The following is a 24,312-nucleotide window of genomic DNA, read 5'->3' as shown; positions in this document are numbered from 1 at the left end:
GTCCTCGTGCCAGGAAGGAATATAATTCTTTTTAAAAGATTAAAAAAAAAAAAACAGTATTTGGGATGGTATAAAATAAATACAGAGCAAAGTCTAATCCTGTCATAGTTTACCTTTTGTCTTTCATGTTTCCTTTTCTCTGCCACCCACATAAACTGTGTCAAAAAATATCTTCTCTGCTCTTTCACCAGAGGGAATGGTGTGTTTTTTTTTCCCTCCACAGTGATAATGTGTGTGTCTTTTGTTTCCCTTATTTACCAGCAGCCGCATTCACCCTGTGACTGGTTGTGCAGAAAATGAGAGTACTCCACCCAGCACGGGTTTCAGAAGTGGAAAATGGCGTGGCACTCGTATACGACCACGCTACTGTCCGCTGTTTGATTATAGCAATCAATCGAGCGAGAGGAGAGAGAGAGAGAGAGTGTGTGTGTGTGTGTGTGTCCATGTGAGCACGCAAGGGATTGTGGGTCAGACAAAGCAGAGGAGACAGTCACAGAGCACTCTCAAACACACTCTACTCCACTCTCGGGCTCATCTGAAAAAACATGTGGGATGAATATCAAAGGGGCCGCCGGGTTCTTCTGAAGGCAAGATAAAAGTACAACAAGAACACGTTACATCCCCACCGGATAACATTTTGTTTCCCTGACTTTCAGTTCTGCTTCGCCGAGGGTCGGTCAGCGTGGGTGGTTTTGAGTTTGACACCCGGCAGTGATCTCTGTCGACATATCATCGGTTTCCAGTGATGCATTACTGCTCCGCTCCAATAACGGCTTGAATGTGGAACACGGTTCAGGTGAACCATTCGGGAATTGAAATCACAGCCGGTATTGGCAGGCTGTGGTGGTAAGCTGCTATGGTAGGAGAGGGCATGAATAACTGAAAGACTGAAGCTTCAAAAATGTTTTTTTGAATAAAAAATGTCGACTTCACATCCGCCTCTCACTCTCACATCTCGGCTACAGCGCTTGCCAAAGTCCAGCTGAGGGGGCTTCATACTAATTGGGATATTACACAAGAATTTCTTCAAAGCACGTCCTTAGATTTCCACGAATACATGTACGGACTTGTTAGAAATCCACCGATTCCACCAAATGACTCTAAGAAGTCTAATGATGCAACATAAGAGTCAGAGGTGCGATGAGTTACACCCGTCTGTCAGCAACGGTCTGGGTGGAAACAGCAGCAGAATCTGAATGACTGGATAATGATCCCCGAGACGGATTGATCCAGTCTTCCATCAGCGTAATGAGGGAGTCTAAGACACCCGACGCACTCTGATTGGTGTTCCCGAAGAACTCCCCTACTCTGCTGCTCACTGTGACGGAGAGAAGTCCCAGAAGAGACTCTGGAAACAGAGGGCCTGTCACATATCATAAGCTCTCACCCACTGTGACTTCTGAGGCGCTTGCAGCTGGATCGCCAGGTTCGCAGATGCAGCTGTTAAACGTCAGTGTTTGGCGTAGAAGGGCTGGATATCTAATGGTGATTTCATTATAAGGAAAACAAAGGATCTGTATATATCGATTTGGATATATATTTATACTTTGCACAGTGATGGGGATGGAAAGGTCATTGCCCTTATGCAGCTCGACGAGCAAATACAGGATAAAACAAGCTGAAGATTGAATAACAAAGCACCCGGTATGTTTGAAACTAGGGTTTTGCATCCTGTCAAATTGCAATAACCTGAATAAACTGTTTGCATTAACCTTGTAATATACAGCACAGGCTCCATCACACGACTGGTAGTAAACAGTGGACATACTGTGGCAATGAGGTTTTATCTCTTAAAAAACAATATTGCATTTCATCAGCAAATTCCCCTTTGAAAAACATTTGCCCGGCAGCTCTGATTAAGTTTGAATGTCAGACTGGTTTTGGGTTTATGGGAAATTTTGATTCACTATAGGAAAAGTTTGTCATTTTGAAGAAACAGCTTTGTTTGCATTCTAAGGTACAAACTCACCACATGAACAAAGGTAGAAGAATATGAACATTTTGTTGCAAGAGGCCCATTGAATTTAGTCTTGTGTCTGTATGGGAAGCATCAAATCCAAGGGGGGGGGGGCTTGCCTCGTTTTGTGTTACTGCACCAATCTTCAATTTAAGTATCAAAAAAAGGTTTGTCTATTAATTGGCTAGGATCAGTTACCAAGCAGCCGGTGCTAAATATAGGATGACCCCAACTCAAAAGCTGTCTAGAGCAGTCGTATGAAACTTCTCCTTGATTTCTGATTCCTAGTCAGCTGGCCCAACAGAGGAACCGTGGAGCATCATACACAATCTGGTTTCCTTCATCACATACTCGAGTATTAAGCAGAGCTCCTTGTGCTACCGTGTTTCAGTATCTGCGTCCTGAGCAAACTATTATTTACATTATTTAAACTATTCCAGATTTGCAGTTGTAGATTAAATTGGTGGAAAAAGAGAAATGTGATCAGAATATTAAGATTCATAAGAGGCTTTGGGTTGATTGGCACCGAACATAATCTGCACCCTCACTCTCGGTGCTTGAAATCATGGTCAATCACGGAATAAGTATTCAGTACGACGGAAGACTGGAGCAACGAGGATGATTTGCATGAACGTGTAGAGCAAACACTTCCCCTGTTCGGTCATGGTACGTGCACGATACGTTGGGTTTATTTGAAATGCAGATCAACCCAGAGTTCAGTGGCTCGATTGAGAATCAAAGGCCGCTCCGTAGTGCTCACTTCAGAGAGAGAGAGATGCAGCTTTCCATTTCCTCCTCTTGTGATCTCTTACCTTTTCATTTGACACTTGGCATCGACAAAAGGAAGTGGCCTCCTCGCACTTCATATAGGTTTCATTTGCATAAGTACTTTGCAAAAAGCCCTGTAACATGCATAATTGATGCAAAAAGCCGGGGCAACAGTGGCAAGTGAATAGAAGATGCAAACACAATTAATGTTTCTTTTATAGTGTATATTTTTACATATATATCATACGTTGTGTTTTGTATTACCATAAACTGTAATGGAGATGGACGACATTAATGCTCACCATCCTGTTCAATACCTCGTGGCTTACTACTGTATAGGTTATCAATCTGCCTCCATGTAAGTGGATGGGACATTGACCAAACCAAAAATTCAAATTGCAAGTCACATTTTTCTAGGTACTTCTCATCACACTTTCTTTTGATATAAAATTTCAGCTAAGATCGAAGGCACAGTCCCTCATACTCGGATGTAGCCGTGGCAAACCTTTGCATACTGTGGCGAAGCAAATCCGCTGGCTTCATTTCTAGACAGTGGGAGGAGGAATATATGCATCGTCCATTATATACAGCCTGCGTGCTGCCAGTAGGCTACAGAGTTGCTGTGTCATAGCTCTGTAACATTCAGCTTCAGCAGACCCAGGCGACATTATGCAGAATTTAAGACGTTTCCCAGCAGCTCTGCATTAAATAAACATGAGTAAAACAACCGGTAATTACATTACAAATGATCTAACAGTTAATAAAGTTGTTTCAATTGTTAGTTCAAACCTAAAATTGAATGTGTTGTGAAGTAAAACAAATCTAAAAGCCACTCGTAGTAATTAAATTGCATGAAAGAGTATATTGCTGGTTTGACAGGCTGACAAACAAACTCACTTTTAACAAGTGAGCAAACAACCTAACCGAGTCCCTCTCTCCTCTCGATATCTTTACCTCCATCCATCCCTCCACCCTATCTCTCCATCCTGTCCTCCATACACTCCTCTCCATCACTCTGAGCCTATGCATCACCTATCCCTGATTCCCCGGCACCGCAGAGGATTATTTATTCAGAGGGAACTCTATAAATCATGTCAACCCCCGACCAGCATGTGATGACTACTGTGAGAAATATGAACATGTGAGAGAATTTCCCTCCATCCGGAACACTGTGACACCCAGGATGTTAGTGATGAGCTTGCATCTTCCTCCAGAGTAAAGCCTGAATGGGGAAAAGGGTTACAGGGCCAGAAGTGAAAGTTTTATAGTTTGCACTGCAATATACTGACAAAAACTAGGCTGGTGTACAGCGCCGGATGGGGATGTTTATAACAGTCGTATACTGCAAATTAATAGGCAAGGAGATAAAAAAAACTATTTGGGGCAGGATGTGTTCAACCAAAAAGAAAATGAAATTGTTATATGTTATGCATTTCACTCAGGGTATATGTTTTTTGTAGCCTTACCTCCTGATTAAGTTTTAAAGTCCAGGTCCTAACATTCAAAAACTTTTCTGGGGATGCCTGTGACAATTTGAAAAATGGTTAAGTCTGCAGAAAGAGCTGTTTCTTCGGGGAAACTCCGGGAGCAAGTGCAGTAAAGATGTCAAACAGCGAGCAGACAAATTGTTGTTGCTCCATCTGATTGGTGTTGTGTGTTTTTAGTCATTGCACCAGCATCGTCACTGCGGCCACAGATAGGTTAGCAGAGCTGAGATAACTTGGAGCCCTCTCGGACACAGGAGCTAGCACAGACTAAAAGAGAAATGGGGAAGAAGCAGAGATGAGATGGCTCCCTTTCTTTCAAAGTGACAAAGTTTGTAAAGGAGACGGCAGTGACTTTGTCAGCCCAAACTCTAAATATAGTATAGTATATAGAATATTATTGCAGCCATTACCACCATTAGTCCTGTGCTCAGACTCACTTGGCCAACCCTCACTTGCCCGTCTGCATAGCGCCCCAAAATAGCCCCGTGTTTTAAATTATGCATGGCGATAGAAATAGACAAGCTGCAGGAGGACGGTCCCCTTCTCCTCTCGCTGGCATGCTGCTGCTTCACAAAGTTGGAAAACAACGGATGAGGAACCCTCATTAAACCAAAACAAAAAAACATTACAACTTTTTTTTTTTTTTTCGAATTTTCTGGCCATTACGAACCGCTCATCACTGCATAAAACGTTTGAGTGCACCCACTCCAGAGAACGCACTCTTGATTTATTACAGGTGGAGGAGGCCGGGACTTCGCTGCTGGGTGGATGGGCTCTGGGAAATGGAGTGAAAAAAAACAAATTTGCACAGAAGAGTGATCAAATTTCTCCAATTGTTGTGATAAATGGTGAGGACTGTTTAATGTACCCCCTTCTTACTGGTACAATGGATAGATGTGTTTTTCATACTGAACAACCTCTTGCCACTGTCACTGCAGTCATTAGTAAAGGAGAAGTCTAAAACAACATATCTAAAGTTATTTAATAAAGCCTATCATCCACAATGCATTGCACTAAAAATATCATCCCACTGAATGCATCCATAAGAATAGATTTGTCCTCAGAACCGTAGCACGTTTTAAAAAGACATTTGTTACATTTACACAATAAAATGACATGACCCTATTAATGTGGGTGGTGTTACACGCTGTTAACACAATAATGACATCAAATAACTTCATAAGGACGACGTGACAAACTAAAGCAGTCGATTTTTGAACCACAAAAGTAAAACGATAATCTGGAGGATTAAATGCAGCTCTGAGTTACTGTGTGATGACGAACCTTCATGTTGTTCTGGAGCACAGAGCTGACTCAGCAGCACTGAAATGAAAGACATCAATCTAACAAGTTTTTACCTGAAAACCCCACAGGAATGTTGAAGGAGACAAGGCTTTACATTTGTAATGTTTGGAATAATCCAGTAAAATAGGTTTATAGAGCTGGCGTTACCCAATTGAAATCTTAGACGGTTCTTTACCATAGTGTGTTGTGTGTTTTCTCTACTGCTGCATTTGACTCACACTGTTGTCTTTGCTAAAAACCGAGTTTCCCCCGGGGACAGTGTGAGGACTTCACATCTCGCATGGTGTCAGAATCACTCTCCAGGCCTCTGCATCTCTGCCTGCTGAGTATTCTGATATAAATAATAAAATTGAAAGCTGTAATTCAGGCACGGAGACAGACCCAGATCATTATTCCTGCTCTAGTCTTCCCTAATATTGAGATCATTAATTGGAAAAGAGCATCTTGGCGCTGCCACTCCCCATGTGACTCATTACAGAGGCCGTCCCTCGTAAGAGCAGCCTGTGCATGTGTGTTTTGTGTTGATATTGTGTTTTCTGCTGCAGCCCGTGCTGCTACAGCAGAGTGCCTTTCGGAGAGCACTCATTAAGAATGCAAATAATGTCAGGTTCACTCCAGCGGCTGTACAGAGGCCTAAGAGCGTTAAACATATAATGTGTGAGGTCGAGGAGAGAGAGAAAATGGAGAAGGAGAGGAAGGTAAAGTAGATAGAGAATAAGTGAGGGAAGTGAGAGAGAGAGAGAGAGAGATCGAAGCAGAGATCCCTACGCAGATTTGAACACACCGTTGTTTATTTACACAGGAAGTGACTCGGAGCAAGAACATAGATATTATGTTTGTGCAGATACTGGGGCTTTATTAGATTGCTCAAGGTACTCCTGGTTGAAAAGTACTGTGTATTCATGTTGGTACACCTGGCCGACACTTCATTCTACTCCGTGTATTCCATGCATTTGATGGATTGGAGGTGGAGCAGGGTTTTCATGTAAAGGGATACTTCAATGTTCATGTTCTTGTGTTCATGTGCTCACGTTACAATTGACTTACATTGATTTCCTGGAGACTCTAAACTGAAACCTATATGATTTACATTATGGGGACTTGCTTCCTATAATCCCTATAATGTGACGATACAAACAGATTGAGTGGATTTAGGTCCCCACAACTTGTCCTAAACTTTACCCTAAATCCTTATCTTAACCTCCACCTAAACTTAGATATAAACCCAAACCTATACGCCTTACCCCATCCTAACCTTAATCTAATAAAAAAATATGTCCATCTTTTTATTTAATTGAATTTAAAGATTTCTGTAGATGGATTTGCTTTATTGTCCACAGGGAGGTGCCTATAATGTGACTATGGAACAGATTTAGGACCCAACAAAATGATTAATAACACACACACACACACACACACACACACACACACACACACACACTCTTACTTTAATGTTCATTGTAGCTTTGTTTATAGAGCTGCTCCAAATCACAAATCAATCCACATATACTGAATTGCTTGCATTTTCCTCACCCGTAGACGCACTATTAACAATTCATGGTCATTCCTTTTCTTTAGTGCCATGTTTGTCATCTGACCATGAGATTCATTATATTCATTTGAGGGACTGAAAGCCCTTACTCAGGTCAAACAGGAAAACAGGAGCGAATCTTCAAAAGTCCAGTTGGAGTTTGCAATAAAACCAAATCTCCATCTGGTGGGAATCAGGATTCTAACTGCAGGTGGTCTTCAACAAACCGACCGAGAGAAACGTTGGCAAACTGTTCAACATGTGTAGGAGTCAGCTTGAGCAAAACGGCAACATGTTTCCACGAGAGCAGTCCTGAGCTTCATCAGCAGATGGAGGCTGTGAGATGTGGTGTCAGGCTGCGGATAAAAGCTGGTGGGAGGATCTTCAATTAGGATTCTGTCTTTAGTCCACCTTTCTGTTTCCAAGGTCAGGCCTGAACTTTAATGCATCAATTTGTTAGTTTTACATCTGAGTGTAAGCCAGCAGATTTCCACAGGAACGCTCTGCATGTGGGAGTAGCGGTGGCAGTTTATTACAAAAAGATTAGCATCTATGGGTTTTCAGGCCTGTCTGAACTGCTAAATGAATGCTGTTCTCAGGTTCACTACATTATTGTTTTGTTGCGATAAACCAGTCCAATCAATCACGGAGCCGTATTTGATGTATTTGTATGTATTTCAGCCGATTAGAAAAACGCAGTGAAAAGATGAAAGCTATTTTTCAAACGGTAGCTTGGGCCCAATAGGTATGACATTCTTCACCAAGCTGCTGTTCATCATCTGCTTTGCATCTGAACTCCCGAGCTTTTTGATTTCATATTCCTCCACGGGGGGGGGGATTGGTTGGACCTTGATTCTGGAAATTAAACTCCCCAGCACTAATTGCTTACATAAGCTGTTAATGCAAGTTCAAACAGTGAGGGATTTACTGTTCTGATTTCCTCATCACGCTTTTCTCTGCCTCTCAATTACTAAGTTAACTCACTTGGTCAATGTGCACGGACCGGCCTTGTTGAATGGTATTTAAATGGCATTACATCATTTGCTGTGATTGGGGCAGAGCTGTATATGCCAGCACCTGACCTGCAGTTGCTTGGCATTAGTTAAATGCAGCCTCCAGCTTTATTCAATCATTTGGATATTCTGAAACACGTTGGTACTGTAAAAACTTCAAGCGTCATTTAACAAATGATGCGAAAACTGTAAATAAATACGTATTTATTTAATGCTAACAAATTTTTCAAGTACCCAAATACATTGCAAATAGGATTGTGTGTGCATGTGTGTACCTTACAGGCCAAGACCATTTATCAGAAGTACTCAAAGCCCAGATCAATGATGAGAACATTTAGGAAATGGAATGAGCAATTCCCTCACCGAGCGTCAACGTAAAAATTGATTTGTGCGAGGCAGCTACTGCTGCTAATGATGATGTTTCCACTGCGGTAAAGAAGCACAGGGAGTGTGTGTGTATATGTGCGTGTGGACAGATCAGTCAGAGTGAGTGAGGCCATCGACTGGCCACATAAGACTGAGTAAACCCAGCCACGGTGAGCCTGTCTCTACTGACTCATCATCTTGCTCGCCCCCCCGCCGCCCCGCTGAGAGCCCGGCCCTGAGCTCCTCTCTCGCCGAGCACACCTGGGGCACAGGCGCAGCTGCAGCCTCCACAACAGCCTCCTTGACCCCGATGTGCCGTCTTCAAGAAGCTATCTGTGACCCCGCGGAATCTAGGTTACTCTGATAGTGGTAAGTGTTCAGATATCACACCTGCAGGTTTGGCCGGGGGGGGACTCAATGAACCATACAGCTCTTTCAGTCCATTTGTGTCATTCTGTCTTTCTCACTTATTGCCCTCTTTTAGCTCACTGTCTGTTTGTCCATCACGGTTCCCTCCCCCTGTCCCAGCTCCCTCCCCTCATTTGTTTCTCCTTGCGTCTCTTTATTACTTCCCTTTCTTCCTCCCTTGATCGATAGCGCTCTGTGCCAATGACTTGCCAATGAGAGAGACAGAATCATCGCGGTTATTTCAGGAGGCACTTGACCTTCTTCATTTCTTGTTTTCTTGGGATCAGGGGAGGAAAGAAACAACAGCTATGCATTAACAAGAACACCATTCAACCAGCTGCCACCACAAAGCTGGATATCAGTGTTTATGTAATTGGAACAGTGCTCCGTTTTGTAATTGGCTTGGTTTTCTCAGTCAGGGAGGACGGGGAAACTAAAATACACTGATAAACTAATGGGAGTGTTCATAGTAATTATCATTGTGTGCAATTCACAGTGGCACACTGCTTTCTGCACATATGTTTATGTGTAACAAGGTTGCCCCATATGTGTGTGCATCACAGTCCTGCACTGGGTTGGGTAACAGACACAAAATATATTGGTATGAACTAAACGTGGATAGGCAGCGGCTGAAAACTCAAGTATGATTAATTTCTCTGGAGAAATCAGCAATTGAACTGATTTGGCAGAATGTTTGAAAAAGCTTACATGAAGCACAGTCATCGGCCAGAATGATCTTTATTGTGAGGGCCTACAACAACACAACCCACAGAAAACTAGCAAGTACATAAAAATGGATTCTAAACTGCCAGAAAGTATAAGATTTCGATAGCCACAAGCTAAGAACGTCAACACGGAGGAAAGACAGATGCAGGAGAGCATGTGCTGCAACAATTCACAGAAACCTTTCCAGAAACACATTTCAAACTCAAACCCACAAAAACAGGAGGACGAGGAGTCCGTAACCCAGTTAATGTGAGAGATTGGTTATGTAGCATGTGTGTTTCATAACGGATGATGGTGTCAGGGTCATGGGACATATGTTAACTTGCCCAGGCAGGTCCAGAATTGACTGTGATATATCAATGGATATCGGAGTTTTGCGGATGCAGGTTTTGCAAGAAATTGACCGATGAGGGTTTTTATGTTATCAGAATAACTTTACTTACATTAAACAAGCAGACATTCAGTAAGTGGGTCAAAGAGCAGTTGTTAGATGTACAGAACTAAACACCAACAGCTGAAGTTCCTCCTGCGCTCCGTCTCCGCTCTCCATCGATGAAAGAAGCTGCAGAGCTGCTTTGGCTTGCATTAGCATTCAGACACCCACCTTCCACCTTATTTGCTGTCAAAACAGGCACCTCTAACTTCCACAGGGAAACACTTTCAACACTTTGACCACTTTGACCGCACATCACTGACACACCTCCTTATCAACGGCCCAAACAAGCTCGGTGCACGTCAGAACCGCGTACAGTGGGGGATTGCAAGCTTTTAAAGTAAAGACTCGGGGAAAGAGCCTCTGCAGACGGATCCAGACAGAAACACAGAGTCAGAGAGAGAAGGAGCAGAGAGTGTGTCTGACATTTCTCGCTCTGGTATTTTGCTGTATGAGGAGACCTACAGGGAGTGAAATTGAATAAGCCCCCCCACCCCCACCCCACCCCTGTCGTCCATGTGCCCACACATCCACTCTGTAAAATGTGTTTGGGGCAGCTTAGCAATGACTTGCCTGGACCACTAAGGAACGCAGAGGACTGACGCCTTGACAAAGAGTTGCTCAGAGAGAAGAAGAAAGAAGGCGAGACAGAGATATGGTGCAAAACAAGAGGGGAGAGAGAAATGGAGTGAGACCAAGAGACAGCTCAAGTGATAATTGCAAGGGTCTAAGGGCTTGTCATGATGAAGCACAAATCTTGCTGCAGGGGGGCAGTGCCAAGGCTGCATCCTTTGTATGCTTTGAGTACAGTAGGGCAACTTGAGAAGTAGTTTGGAGGTGGTGTTAGTCCAACATGCATTATGGTGGGACATGGTATGGAGTGGGTGGTCCTGTCTTTTTATATCTGATGTCCAACCACTGCAGATTTACAGAATTGTGACTTTATACTCTTCTTTGATTGTCTTTTATTTGAAAATTTGGTTAGAAATTAAACAAAGAATGAAACACAGCTACACCCTTACATCCTTTGCTTACTTCATCAATCTTATTTGAATTGAGAATATCTCTATTGTAAAATGCAGATGTTAATCTATAGATTTATATGTGGTTATTCTGTATGCCTACAAAATAATAGTATTGGTTCCCAAGATTTGTGAGCCACACGCAGACCGACAGACAGAGAAGTCTGGAATTATAAGAGAGATCATTCAAACCTCACACCCCTAGTTTATAACAGAACCTTCATGATATTTATTTGAAGACTCCAGGCCCAGAAAAAACTAGTGACACATTCATTGACATGGTTTGTGACAGCAGAAACGAAACAGACAAGATTAACTCTAGACAATTCAGCCCGTAGCCTTGTTTCAACTCTTCAGATTAGATTTTTTACATGTCATTCAGCTTTATCTACTGCTGAATCTGCAGCTGAGACATTAAGTGATTTGAGGGGAGGTGTTCAAACGATTTTTCTGCTGTCTCCAAATCATTCATGGAGGACATGCAATGGGAAAACACCAGGAGTGAGAAGGTTTTGTTTAATGACCACTGTCCTTGCAGATTTCAGCTATCATGAGTCACTGTCATGACTCATGAAAACACATCAACTGTCAGTTAACTAAATAATACAGATCCTATTCCTGCAAAATCGAATGCAGTGTAAGGGTAGAACTTACACTTGGAAAAAGATTTCTGTTTATGCTTCGATGTCTGAGTCTATCATCAGCAGATAGCTGACAGTGATCAATGGGCCCTGTGTGAACTTGCCCCCGCTCATAAACGCTTGCCTCTGAAGTTATCACCCTCTCTTTCCTTATTTCTAAGCCTCCCTCTCTGCATACCGAGCAAATATGCTTGTGTTGAATTGAAGTTTAAAGGTCATCTAAAGTCCTTGCAGAGGTGGCATGAGGGTGGGGCGATGGGGCGAATGTTATTCACAGTCTGGGCTGTGCTGCCAGTGCTTGGCTAGAGGGGAGGTCACGAGGTCTGATGAAAACAAATCCATCACTTTGCTGCCTGGGTAACAGGCCACAGAGCTGACGGGCTGCAGGGCTACAGAAGGGCTTTAGGGTTACGGAGGCAGAGGGATGGCCAGGAATGAAAGGAGGTTTTGCGTGTGTTGAGTGTTGATGGTGGGATGCTACACAAGGCTGAGCTGCGGATGTTTAAGGTCAGGGATGAGGAGGGATGGATATTATCACAGCCAGACTTAATTAAAGGTTTCTATGATCCACAATACGGGGTAAAAGGGCAGGGAAAAAAACTAACTCCATTCAAACACATATCGCACATTATCATAGTTGTTCAGGAACCAATTGTATGATGTTGGCTCACATTCTAAAATACTTATACATGTTAATGCTCAATGTCACAGCCCAGTGACTTCTTAAGAGGCATTACACAGCTTTAATATGCCTCATGGTACAAAGTCTGATTTGTTTACAACAGAGTTTAAAGTTTCCAAGAGGTTTGGCAACGACTCTCTTGCCAGAACAAAACTAGGGATCAAACCAGTGCGTGTGAAACTAAACTACTCTGAATTCCAGAGATTACTATGTGTACCCACACATCGCCTTTAAACCAAAATGACCCAAAAAACCATCTCTTCGATCAACCTGGCGAGTCTGCCATCCCCTCTCAGCCATCTTCCCACCCCCAATCCCCTAAGAAAGAAAGGACTGTGTGTGCAGATAGAGAATTTGTGTGCGCAGATGTGTGGCTAACTAAATTGCACGATCTGCTGTTTACTTTCAAAAGTTTAAGCCCCATGGAAGTGAAAACACAACAGAAGGAAACAGCCCTTTGCTTCACTCTCCCTCTCTCTCCTACAACGATTGTCTGTGGCCAGCCATAAAGATTTTACCGTCTTCGGCAGGCAGGCAGAGTTCAGCATTATCTCGTTGGATACCACGTTCAGTGTGCACGTTCCCCCCCCAACAAGCAGACGAACCAAACCCCAAATCTCCCCCAAAACTTCCCTGATCTACTGTGCGTAGCCAAATGAAGAATACAAAATGTTTTCAAGCTGCCACTCTACAGCTAGTGTGGACCACCTTGAGCTATGACTTTGTTGGAGGGTGGCTCATTTAATTTACATGACTTTGAGCATTGTACACCCCCCCCCCCCCCCCCCCCCCCCACCACCTCAACCCCCATGCCCCAAACACACACACACACACAGTCCCCCACCTCTCTGTCTCCATCTCTCACTCACCCTCTCTCTTTTTTCTTTGATCCTGTCTCTAAGCGCTTACTCATCATACTCAATTCCGTGGCCTAGACGTGCTCTCATATGAAAAGTGCCCTGAGATAACTTCTGCTTTGACTTGGCACTGCATTCAACTTGACATCCGCTGATTTTGCATTCGGGTGGCGTCATTTTCTGTGAAAAACAAGCTATATAACCAAATCTTAGAAAAAGCCGCACCTACCATCAAATGCTTAGTCACTCTGAGGTGGAAAAACAACTTCATCCTGATATCTGATTGGACAAGCGTGCTGACTCCATCAAATCCCAAGAAGTTTAGCCAGACAGTGTAATTGCTAATCGTTCAAGCTTGAGACACACCTAACAAGGCATGCCAGGCCCCTCGCCTTGAGTACGAGCCATTCTCTATGGCTCTCTGGCTACAGTGAAATTGATAGGCTGGCCCCTGAGACCAGAGTAATGTACATCTTGCAGCAGCTTCTAATGCACTAATGGGGGAGAGTGTGGAAAAGAATGGAGAACATCCTCCACTTTGACTCATCAGGATAAAGAAAAGAAAAAACAGTGAAACAGGGGCGGTGGAGAGTAAAGAGAATGAAAGTCTTGGAGTAAAAGTTTGATAGAGAGAGAGAGAGAGAGGAAGGAGAAATGAAGTGATACGGGCAAGAAATGTAAAGATTCAGAAGTAAAAAAGAAGGAAGATGTGCTGCAGCATTGGAGACAATATAGTGGTCTTAAGAGGGTGAGAGGGAGAAGGGGGAAAAGGGAGGGGGGCAATAATTATAGGAAAAGAGAGTGGGTAAGGCAGATGCAGAGAAAGAGAGAGAGAGAGGGTGAAAGGAACTGAGATGGGGTGTTAAGGGAGAGAGAAACTGTTAAAACACTAAAAGGTTGAGCGGAAAAGCAATTTAGAGCTCTAATCAGATTGCTATTGAATGTGCAGGAATTATACTTTGGCCCCGAAGCTTTCTTGGCTACGACCAGACACACTCGGTGTCCAACAGCCGGGCAAATACAGTTGGATCTATGTCAGCCAGACACTGTGTGTGTGTGTGTGTGTGCGTGTGTGTCAGGTAAATGTGTGTATTTTCCAAGTGTGTGAGCTTGCATGCCTGTGAGTGTATTTGTGTCTGTCTGTTGTCATATGAGAGCGCTGCTGGGGAGATTAGCGGATTATATAAATGAGTTTAGCCTATTTTTAATGCAAGTGAGATAAGATGCTAGCTGTGGAGTGCTTTGTTTTTCAAATGTGCAGGGAAAAAAAGCAACAGAAACAAGGAAATCAATTTATTCATTGCTCAGTGTTAACATTACAAAAGGGTCTTTTATTTTTATAAAAGACTTGATGAAAGCTCAAGTCTTGAATGCAAAGCGGCCACCATCATAGTTTGCATTCTTTGGGCTACTCTAAATAAACAAGGTGTTGCTGTGAAGTGTACACTGGCTGAATTTCTTTTTTGTACTGTACCGGTAAATTGTGCGATTTAATCCTGAGTCCGGTTTTGGCGCTGTGTTTTTTCCCTGGCCGAACAATTTCTCGGCTGACAGCCCTTCCCATCATTTCCTATCTGCCTGAACCTCAGCCCAGTATAGGCCGCTCAGCATTGGGAATTATTTTCAACACAATTCACCGTCGGGGAAAATTGGTGCAGTGGGCCGAACTTGAGCATCATGGATGATGGAGAAGGATAATGAGGAGGAAAGACGGGGTGGGAAAGATGGGCAAAGAAAGATGGATGGAGGGGATGACGATGGGTGGGGGGGGGGGGGGCGACTGGGGCCAGATGAGGACAGAAGTACATGAAGTGGCAAAGACAAGAGGGAGATGGAGAAATGAGAAGAAAAAAAAGTTCACAGAGAAATTGACGAAAAACTGGGAGTTGTTGATTCTCATTAGCAGGATCAACTGGTTTGTACTGGATCACTGAAGACCGTTGGAGATGTTGCCTCCCAGCTAAACGTTACTTTTTCTCTACACTTTCTGTTGAAGTGACATTGTGACATTATTTGATCCTACAGTGCGTGTGTCTGTGTGTGCACGTGTCCATGTGGAGGAGTGGATGGTGTGAAATGAAGAGGCGGCGTGAATGTGGAAACAGAGATGCATCCAACTGGTGAGCGTCACAATACATTAAACCTCTCTTTCTCCCTCTCCTTCTTCCTCTCCCTCGTTCTTGTTCTCTCTTCCTCTATCTGTGCGTAACTGGACGACTTTGATGTGCGTGAGACTCAGAGGAAAAAGCTTCAGCTCCTTCCACGGGCCCCCGAACAGGGGAAGACACGTTTGAAGAGAGAAGGCAAACTTGCCCTAATGGTGTGTGGGCGGGTGGAAAGCACAGATCCTGGCATTGAAAGCGGAAGGATTTTTATTTCATAATCTAAATGCCGTGAAATCCATGGTATGATTGTAAAGCTCATCAAAAAAATATTTTTTATATTATATCGAGAATTAGGCTTGGATTCTAACTGTGAATGACTCAATGTATGTGTGTGTATGTGTGTTTATATACACACACATTCTGACACGTGGCGTAGAAAGACAGTCTAGGGTTTTTTGTTTAGATGCGTTGAAGAAAGACGGCGTTTGAATGTTTCAGCACCACGGAGAGCGACTGTCTGAATATTTCAGCACCACGGAGAGTGACAGTGGGAGCGAGATAAAGGAGCTCTGCCCCAATTCCAAACTACAAAGTGATTTCAAATAGGGTTCAAATTATGCTGTGCATTCAGACTGGTAAACAATGACGATGTGATGTCCTTGTTGACCTAACCTACTTCCCAGCAGGCGCCAATGAGCCCCACAATAAGACCTGCAAAGAGTCTGAGAGCGCCAGAAATGCTGAAACTGATTTCACAAAAGGTTGAAAGAGTCGTGGTGAGGGTGGGGCGGCGGTGCAGTGGTTTATACCGTCAGCTCACAGCAAGAAGGTTCTGGGTATGAGCTTGATGGATGGCTGGGGCTTTTTCTGTGTGAGGTTCATTTGAGAACTGTGAGGGTTGTACCCCATCTCTCCTCAATGTCAGCTGGGATCGGCTCCAGCCCCACCCTCACAGGATAAGCTGTATAAATAATAGATGGATGGAAGTTCTAAAGGAAGTCACTTACATTTTGAATTATGTTTGCTGCTTATTGTGAGACAAGGTTGTGGGGTCGAGCACTATTTTTTATTATTTGTCTTTATACTTTGGCTATTCTCTGATATTCTCTGATTCTCATTTGTTGTTAAATTTCATTCATGAAGTTTAAAAAAAAAAGTATGTACAACATATTACCACCAAAAAGTTTCTATAGTGCTATAACTGTAAAATGAATAGTGTACTAAGTTGGTGTCACAACCTTCAGAAGAAAACTGAAACTTGCATTAGAATTAGAACTTATACTAACAGAAGGTGAAACTGTAGTTTACAGGACTCCCTTTAGGTGTTGGTGTCTCTATTTCCTGATACTTGAATAACATTGTATAATAACACTGCACTTTAATTTTGTCCCTTTATTCATATTATACTAATACCTAACACAGCATTTAAAGATAACATGACTGGAGTAACATGCATTTTCACTATAAGAACACAGAGCAATCCATTATTTATTTATTCGTTGCTTCATTTTAACCTTATTGCTCTGTGTCATTCGACCGCTTCTCCTACTGTGGTGCTTGTAGTTGAGATGTTACCATACAGGAAGATGACCCATTGGTTGTTTTCATAGACGCAGTTTCTCACATAGCCCAATGACAAATGTGTTGTCACCAAAAATCTGTTGCCTCGAGAAAAATTCTCAGAAAAAACGAAAAAGGAAATCATCATAATCTCATTCATCTACATTCTCATCTTGCAAACACTGCATTTCAGAAGCTCCCTCTGTGGTATGAGTGTTAAGCAAACAAATTATGGGACATGCTACATGTCAAATTAGGCCTTGAAGGCTCAAACAGTCTTTCTAGTCCAAGTATTTGAAGATTCATAATTCTGAGTTTGCTATAATTAGTAGTCCAAAAAAATAAATAAAGCTTTTCTGTTGTCTGAGTGAAAGTGGACTGGTCTCAGGAGCACAGTGACTAAAACCATGAATGCACTGCATAGTCTGCTTTTTGGGGGATGGGGGGGTTGTTTCATTTACCCTTTCCCTTGATCAATACCCTACAAGTTTCCATTTAATCATTAGTTTTTCCCGGAGGTGTATCCCTAAAGGTCATTCTCATTGTGCCCTTAAACCAATGTTGCCACTGAGGCTGCTCAGCAGAGAGCTGTTGTTGTGGAAAGCTCCCTGAGGTGAGGATATAAAGTGTCTGGCTGTGAGGAGCCTGCTCGAGGAGTGAAATTAAGATTAATTAACTGGATAAATGTAGATTTTGTTTATAAAGGGACGGCAGCTTCACTCTTCACTGTTCTTCAGAGAGGAGTCTCCCTCCAGTCACAGAGGCTATCAGAGACATTTACCTTTCATCTCTCTGTCTGTCTGTGTGTGTGTGTGTGTGTGTGTGTGTGTGTGTGTGTGTGTGTGTGTGTGTGTGTGTGTGTGTGTGTGTGTGTGTGTGTGTGTGTGTGTGTGTGTGTGTGTGTGTGTGTGTGTGTGTGTGTGTGTGTGTGTGTGTGTGTGTGTGTGTGTGTGTGTGTGTGTGTGTGTGTGTTTTTCTCCCTCCTTCTTTTTGGGAGCCGTCTAGTTAATTAATAGCATGTGACTGTAAAATTGCTTTCCACCCGGAGCTCTCTATTGTGTTCAATGGCAAGTCTCTGTCGTAATTGTGGTATTGTCAGAGAAATGATCGACCATTAGCTGCATTGTTATTATGATTACTCCTTTCCTTGATGATTTCTAATACATGATAGAATTCAACTTGAGACCTTTTTTTTATTGATAATTATGCTTATTGTGTGAGTTTGTGCACATATGGCACTTGGAAGCCCATTCACCTTGACACATCATCACATTAATGATGTTGATAAGATAAAATGTTTTATATATATCTAAAAGTCACAGGGCCATGTAGAGAGCTCTGAAAGTTGTGCACACTCACAGCTTGTTTGCTGAAAAGCTGCTTTCTGCTGCTAAGGTCATAATAAAAGTGAAACTGAACCAAAATGTAAAAGTTGAACGTCATACAACAGAAACACAATGAGCTGAAAGACGCTCGGAACTCTGTAAAGGTAAAGGGAACTGCAGAGTCAAGTGATTTTAGGTACAAGTAGCCATTTTGACCACAGACAGTGATGAAGGAAGCGGCTAAATCTAGTGCTGTTGTTTCTCAAGAAGTTATTGATTGATTTTGACAATGATCGTCTTTCTGAACATGCAGCTGCGACTGCTAGACAAATAAGACGTGAAGTATTGAATCCTATCGTGCTGAAACTTACTGATCAGCTGTTTTAGAGCCGAGTTGAGTCACAAACCAAACATCTCCTGCTGCTGCTGCTAATTTAAAAGCTGTCTATCCACCAACTGGCTCAAAGATTTGACTGTGAATCATCTATAAGAAATGATGTGTTGATCATTGAGTCGTTGGAGCGTTTCTTAATCGTGCTCCTCTGTGAAATTTCAAGAGAAGGGGTTTGATTATTTCAGAGAAGACTATTGCATGAAGGAGCAGCCACAGTGAGGTGTCACACGGTCAAGTGGAGATGACAGAGAGGAAATCTTTATTAGCTATTGCCCTGCAATCATTACCGACTAAATGCCAATGACGTGTTCTGTAATACGCTCGCAATAGTCCTGTTCCTCTCCAGAGCACACTATTGAAAAGAGATCGATATTTATATATGACAACCCATTGATGTAAAGGCCACATTTTGCCACTGCCTGTGATCCATAGCAGTCTGACAGTGCATGACGATCTGGAAATGATTTGTACAGCCACGAGAAACGAAAGGGATAGAAAGGAAGATGGGATGGTTTAGTTTAGAATAGGTCAGGATAGAAAAGGGATGGGATGGGAAAGGAATGGAAAGGAATCGGATTGGATGGGGAAAAGGAGCCCAATGGAATATGGAGCCAGTTACAAAAGCACGAGAAGTGCATTCATCACTTGGGTATTTATAAATAGCATTGAGCTGTCATGCAAGTCAAAGTCAAATGAATAAGACATTAAACAAACCCCAAAATACCATTTGAAACAGTTCAGAATGCATCTTTTACAGAGGTGGAGAAGCTATGACTTGTTCCCACTTAAATTATACTGACAGGGTGATGGTTAAACCCGCAGTTCAGAGGCAGCCGGGTGGAACTACTCCTCAGCGAGTGTCGCTAAAAGGTAGACTCCCCCTCAGACGACAGCACTCTGGACAAGAGGGTCAGGTAATTGCACAAAATGTCTTAATCCCGTCTTTTCTCAGCACTGCGCAGTGTCGACTTTTTCACTGCCGGCAAACATCCACTCGCTCGCTGAGGTCCGGGTGGACGGTCGGTGCTTATCCAATCATGTATTTACATGCAAATGAGTTTGTCCAGGGTATAATTTTGTGCTTTTATGCAAAACAAGTTCCCGTGACATCCTGAAGTGGAAACAGCCTCTCGGTGCCGCGGAAAGACAATCACCAGATCCAGAGGTGAGGACGCACACGGTAATTACAGCTTACGTTTTACCTTACGACCCAGAAGGACTGAGGGGACAGGCGGCAGCGTTCAGTATATTAGGAACACTGTGGGACTCTATTTTTCTCTAATTCGCCAGACAAGCAAATTATTTAATAGCCCTCCTTAAAAAGTTGCACATTCTATTTGAAATAAATACATGAGAGCAGTTGGAGTGAAAACCTACTTTTTCATTTTACCTTAACAACGTACTGAATGCAGCTGTAGGGATGGAGCACTGTTTCTTCTCTTTCAATACAGAGCACCTTGCAGTTGATTTATAGTATAACTGCAGGTCAAAACAGTTCACTTAATGAATGGGAGCCGAACAAACTTCCCTAGTCCAATAAATAATAGAGGACCGGGTGATTCAATATAATAATGGCAGCTATAAAATGTGTTCTGATAAGTTTTAATTGCAAAGGACATTTTGTTTTGCAGTAAATGTTAATTATGATGTCAACATTCCGCTTGATGATGAAATGACTTTTAAATCAAGGCGCCACTGTCACACAGGCAGAGAGTGAAGTCACCAGGCACTTTCACTCTTGTTTACAATAGAGACAGTTTGAGTGGTTCAAAGGCATCTGCAGCTTTTCTGACTCTGGATTTATCAACTGTCAGCACGAAGCCCTGCTGTCGACCTCCCTGCAGCAGATGTTCGCTTTGGGCTCCGGCGTTTGTTAACGTTGAAAGGATCACATGTGTCACCGGGGCTCATTTCCTGAACAATTTATTTAGCAGCAGTTTAATGATGTTTTCTATTTTTATTTGTGTTTTGATCAAATCCATTCATTAGCTACAGGGCGAATCCTTTCGAAGGGGCTGGGAGTGGGGGGGGGGGGGGGGCTGACACATCTCACACGGGGGCGAAAGGAGGGGTACACATGGTTCAGCCTTCTCGCCCTGAGGCAACGGTGCAAACCACTGTACCACCGTGCCACACAAGACCATTTACTCAGTCTAATTTAACGAGGCACTGCTAGAATCAAAGAGGGCGACTGTAACTGTGTAGCGACGGAATGAGGCCGAGATACTGTAGGTGAATATTCACAATCTGTGGGTGAGGGACGATTTGAAGCCTTCAGGTGCCCATTTCTAGTTTGACCAATCACATCAGATCAGGCTTTGGTTGCCTTCAGGTCCGCGTGCAGAGCAGGAGATGTGGAACACAATTACCCAAAGTCATCGGCTCTCAGCTTCTATATTTATCTGCAATCCATTTGCAGGTAGCTGTTAATAGACAGCAGCCAATATGTCGTCTGGAGTTGAAACACCTACACCACCTGTGAGTAAACGTTCAACTCGTGTGATAGAAGAATTTAGTTGGACTGTGAATAGTGTTGGTCCTGGATATCCACTGTCTACATCAGAATCTTCAAAATATTGCCTGTTCTCCCTTCGGGGCTAATTCATCCTCAGACGATATCCGATGGGGTCAGAAATCAGTTTATACAATATATCTATCAATGCTGCATTTGTGTATAAATTGTCCCAATTAACATTCAGGAGACTCAAAATATATACCTCACATCGGAAATTGTCTTTCACCAGCTCTTAAAAAGTGAGCTAACGTTTGCACCAGGTGATCTGCTCTGTGTGTCCGTGGCTATTCTGGGCCCCATCTGGTCGCATCCACACTATATATCTCTTTCACTGTAGGCGATAGAGCCAGAGGTCCCCGGAGCACGCGGAGACACACACAAATTGAATTCCGCAGAGAATTCCATTTGGGAGCAGACGTTTCCTCGAGCCATCGGCACTGGTATCATAATGTGCAAAAGACACCCAGTGTGTTTCCGCAAGAACAATCGCAACTTCAAAGGCCCCCCGAAAATAATTCTTCAGTCACTTTTCAGGTGAAGCTCAAGGTCACGTCCTCCTGAAAGGTTCCATGCCAAAGAGTTTCTTCTGGATGCTGTTAGAGTATCCCTCAAAATGAACGCGGGTGAAAACAACACAATCATCTCTCTTCTTTCATCTTCTCTTTTCATAACGTCCCACCGGATCCCTGATCATGTAGAGTCCCCGCTGACTGAGAAAGGGAGGAAGCTATTAAATCTCCACGCTGCTTTTGAAGGCAACACATCTGTAAAGTTGTGGTTGTCACAACTCACTGAGTTTGAGATCATGACCGTTTACCTACAACTCTCTGCATCTATCAATTATTTCCATTTTGATTATAATTGATTGACTCTTCAACAACTTGTTCAGTTATTTTGTTCATAAAATACTAGAGGAAATGAAAAATGAGTTCCCGCTGTGATTATCATAAAAATAAATTAATTTTAACTGATGAACGGGGTAAAGTTTGAATATTTTGTCATTATTGTTTTGAAATTACAACAACTAATGTTTGATCACCAAGATATTTTGAGACATACAAAGAACTTTGACATTAGCAGACACACTATTCCTTGTTGCTATAAAATGAAGTGTATAATTTAAAATGTCTATTTATTTCATATGATCGTGCCTGAAGGACTTGACACATTCACATTTCAAACGTGTGGCTCAGGAACTTTTTGAGGACATTTTTAGGATTTGCCCTCAGATTCCCCATTTCACACACATCCACTGGCATGCAGGCTGCAGGCATAACAAGTGTTAGTGTTTTGGGTTCAGTGCTTCAAGGACATGTCGACGTGTGGAAAGGAAGAGGAGCAGATCGATCCACAAACTGTTTGATTAATGTGTGACCTGCTCTACCTCCTGATCCAGAGCCGCCCCACTTACATGTACGTTATAAGCAGTGGAGGATTTCAGTAATTCATCCAATGTTGTGACAATAGCAATGCATGTCCACTAGGTCATTCTGTATCTGCATTTCTATCTTGCTGCGTTTTACCTATGAATTGCTGTGTGTGTGTGTGTGTGTGTGTGTGTGTGTGTGTGTGTGTGTGTGTGTGTGTGTGTGTGTGTGTGTGTGTGTGTGTGTGTGTGTGTGTGTGTGTGTGTGTGTGTGTGTGTGTGTGTGTGTGTGTGTGTGTGTGTGTGTGTGTGTGTGTGTGTGTGTGTGTGTGTGTGTGTGTGAGATTTGCGGAGATCCCAGCAGCACTGCCAGCCAATAGCTTCCCTGTCGGAGCACTGCCCTATCTGATGATCCATGAGCACGTGGAGCAGCAGTGAAAGCCAGCCCATGTAGAGGAAGTTTCACTTGATCATACCAGATCAGCCCACCCCTCTCTGCCTTAACACATGACCTTGCAATTTATGGTGCATACAATGCTGGGAGACACATCTGGGAAACTTCCAGGTGAGACAGAGATTATGTAGGTTGGCTTGATCCGTTGCTCGTGTCAGCTGGGAAAGAAAAAGACTGAGGAGTGGAGTTGAATGAGTAATTCTCTCCTGCACTGTCGAGGTGCCTTTGAGTAACACTTGTGACTTAGAACTAACCCAGTGGGGGGCCTTAGGTGAAAATGGAGGAAGACTGTTGACTTCTGTCCTGAGAAAGATCTTTTCTTTGTGGATAAAGGCTTTTGTCTTTCAGCTGCTCCTTTTTGTTGATGAAATGAATCACCCACCTTCTTAAAACTTAAAGGTCCAGTGTTTAAGATTTAGGTGAAAGGGATCCATTGGTGAATGTTTGCACTTTTTTTATCGTTTTACGTTTTATCTAAATTATGAATTTTAGTGTAAATAAAAGTTGTCTTTTCCCTAGAATAGGTCCTTTCTATTGAAATGGTCAAAAGTCTTTTGACCACTAGGGAAAACAACTGTAGGCAAAGTAGTACACGGAAAGGGCACCGCCTTGGGGTTATGGGCGGGCCTAGTATGAAGGATTCTTCATAAAGACATTACTTGTGTATTGTTTGGTAAAATGTCTAGATTCCATAGCTGACCATGAAAATAGGAAAATCTAGTTTTTAAGAGTTTTAAAGGTCTTGACACATGAAGAGTCAAAACAGCAACATTTCTGATTGTGGTGATTCCTTTTGGAAATTTATATAAATGCTGAGATCAGATGATTCACTTGATTCAATCAGCACTGACCCTGATGAACTTTGACCTTTTATATTTACGATGCTGACCAAAAGCGAGCTGCCTCGACAGTGTTGACCTTTGAGGGCACAGAGGAGGCTATTGTAGCTTATTAGCTGGTGTAGCACTTTTCATCTTGCAGTATGAATCCCAGTTTGTTTGCCCTGTTGGATTAAAAATACCAGCCAAGCTAGAACTAAGCTTTTACCTCAACTGTTGTACCAATGACAGAGTCCATTAGACAAAGGGTAATCCAATATCCCAGACAAGTAATAATAACAAATGCATCCATAAACAAAATGAGGACCTGCAGCCAGTCTGTCACTTTCAAAGTTATTCTCGACTAAATTCAAAAACAGAGTCATCACGTCTGAGCTTCCTGCACCTCGCCCCCCCAAAATGAAGTCACACTGAAATTGCATTCATCACACCGTAACCAAGTTGATCGCAGGAAGTCCTCCGCTCTGCGTGAATGCACAAAGTCATCACTTCAGGTGGCTGGCAGCAGCATGCAGTATATGAGAGGCATCCATTCATATTAGCACCCCCTCCACTCGG

At 42.9% G+C, this 24,312-nt stretch overlaps 1 protein-coding gene across 3 annotated transcripts in view; it reads right to left on the bottom strand.

Annotated features, from left to right (window-relative positions):
- The window catches only part of kctd16b (potassium channel tetramerization domain containing 16b), a 66,569-nt gene that overhangs the window by 27,489 nt on the left and 14,768 nt on the right, over positions 1 to 24,312 (bottom strand). The window contains exons 2-3 of one of the 3 annotated variants that reach the window (XM_053442447.1): positions 11,976 to 11,980; positions 7,977 to 8,004 (exon numbers count right to left, since the gene is read on the bottom strand). The exons of 1 other annotated variant lie outside the window; for it this stretch is intronic. In XM_053442447.1, coding sequence (XP_053298422.1) covers positions 7,977 to 8,004; positions 11,976 to 11,980 — 33 coding nt within the window. Of the gene's footprint in view, positions 1 to 4,163; positions 4,192 to 7,976; positions 8,005 to 11,975; positions 11,981 to 24,312 lie in introns of all 3 variants that reach the window. One more of the 3 variants, XM_053442446.1, reaches the window with a different exon arrangement.

Source organism: Pleuronectes platessa, chromosome 15 (assembly GCF_947347685.1).
Source record: "Pleuronectes platessa chromosome 15, fPlePla1.1, whole genome shotgun sequence".
Taxonomy (NCBI): Eukaryota; Metazoa; Chordata; class Actinopteri; order Pleuronectiformes; family Pleuronectidae; genus Pleuronectes; species Pleuronectes platessa.
Note: the sequence above shows the minus strand (reverse complement) of the source record. Positions and strands in the feature narration are given on the sequence as shown.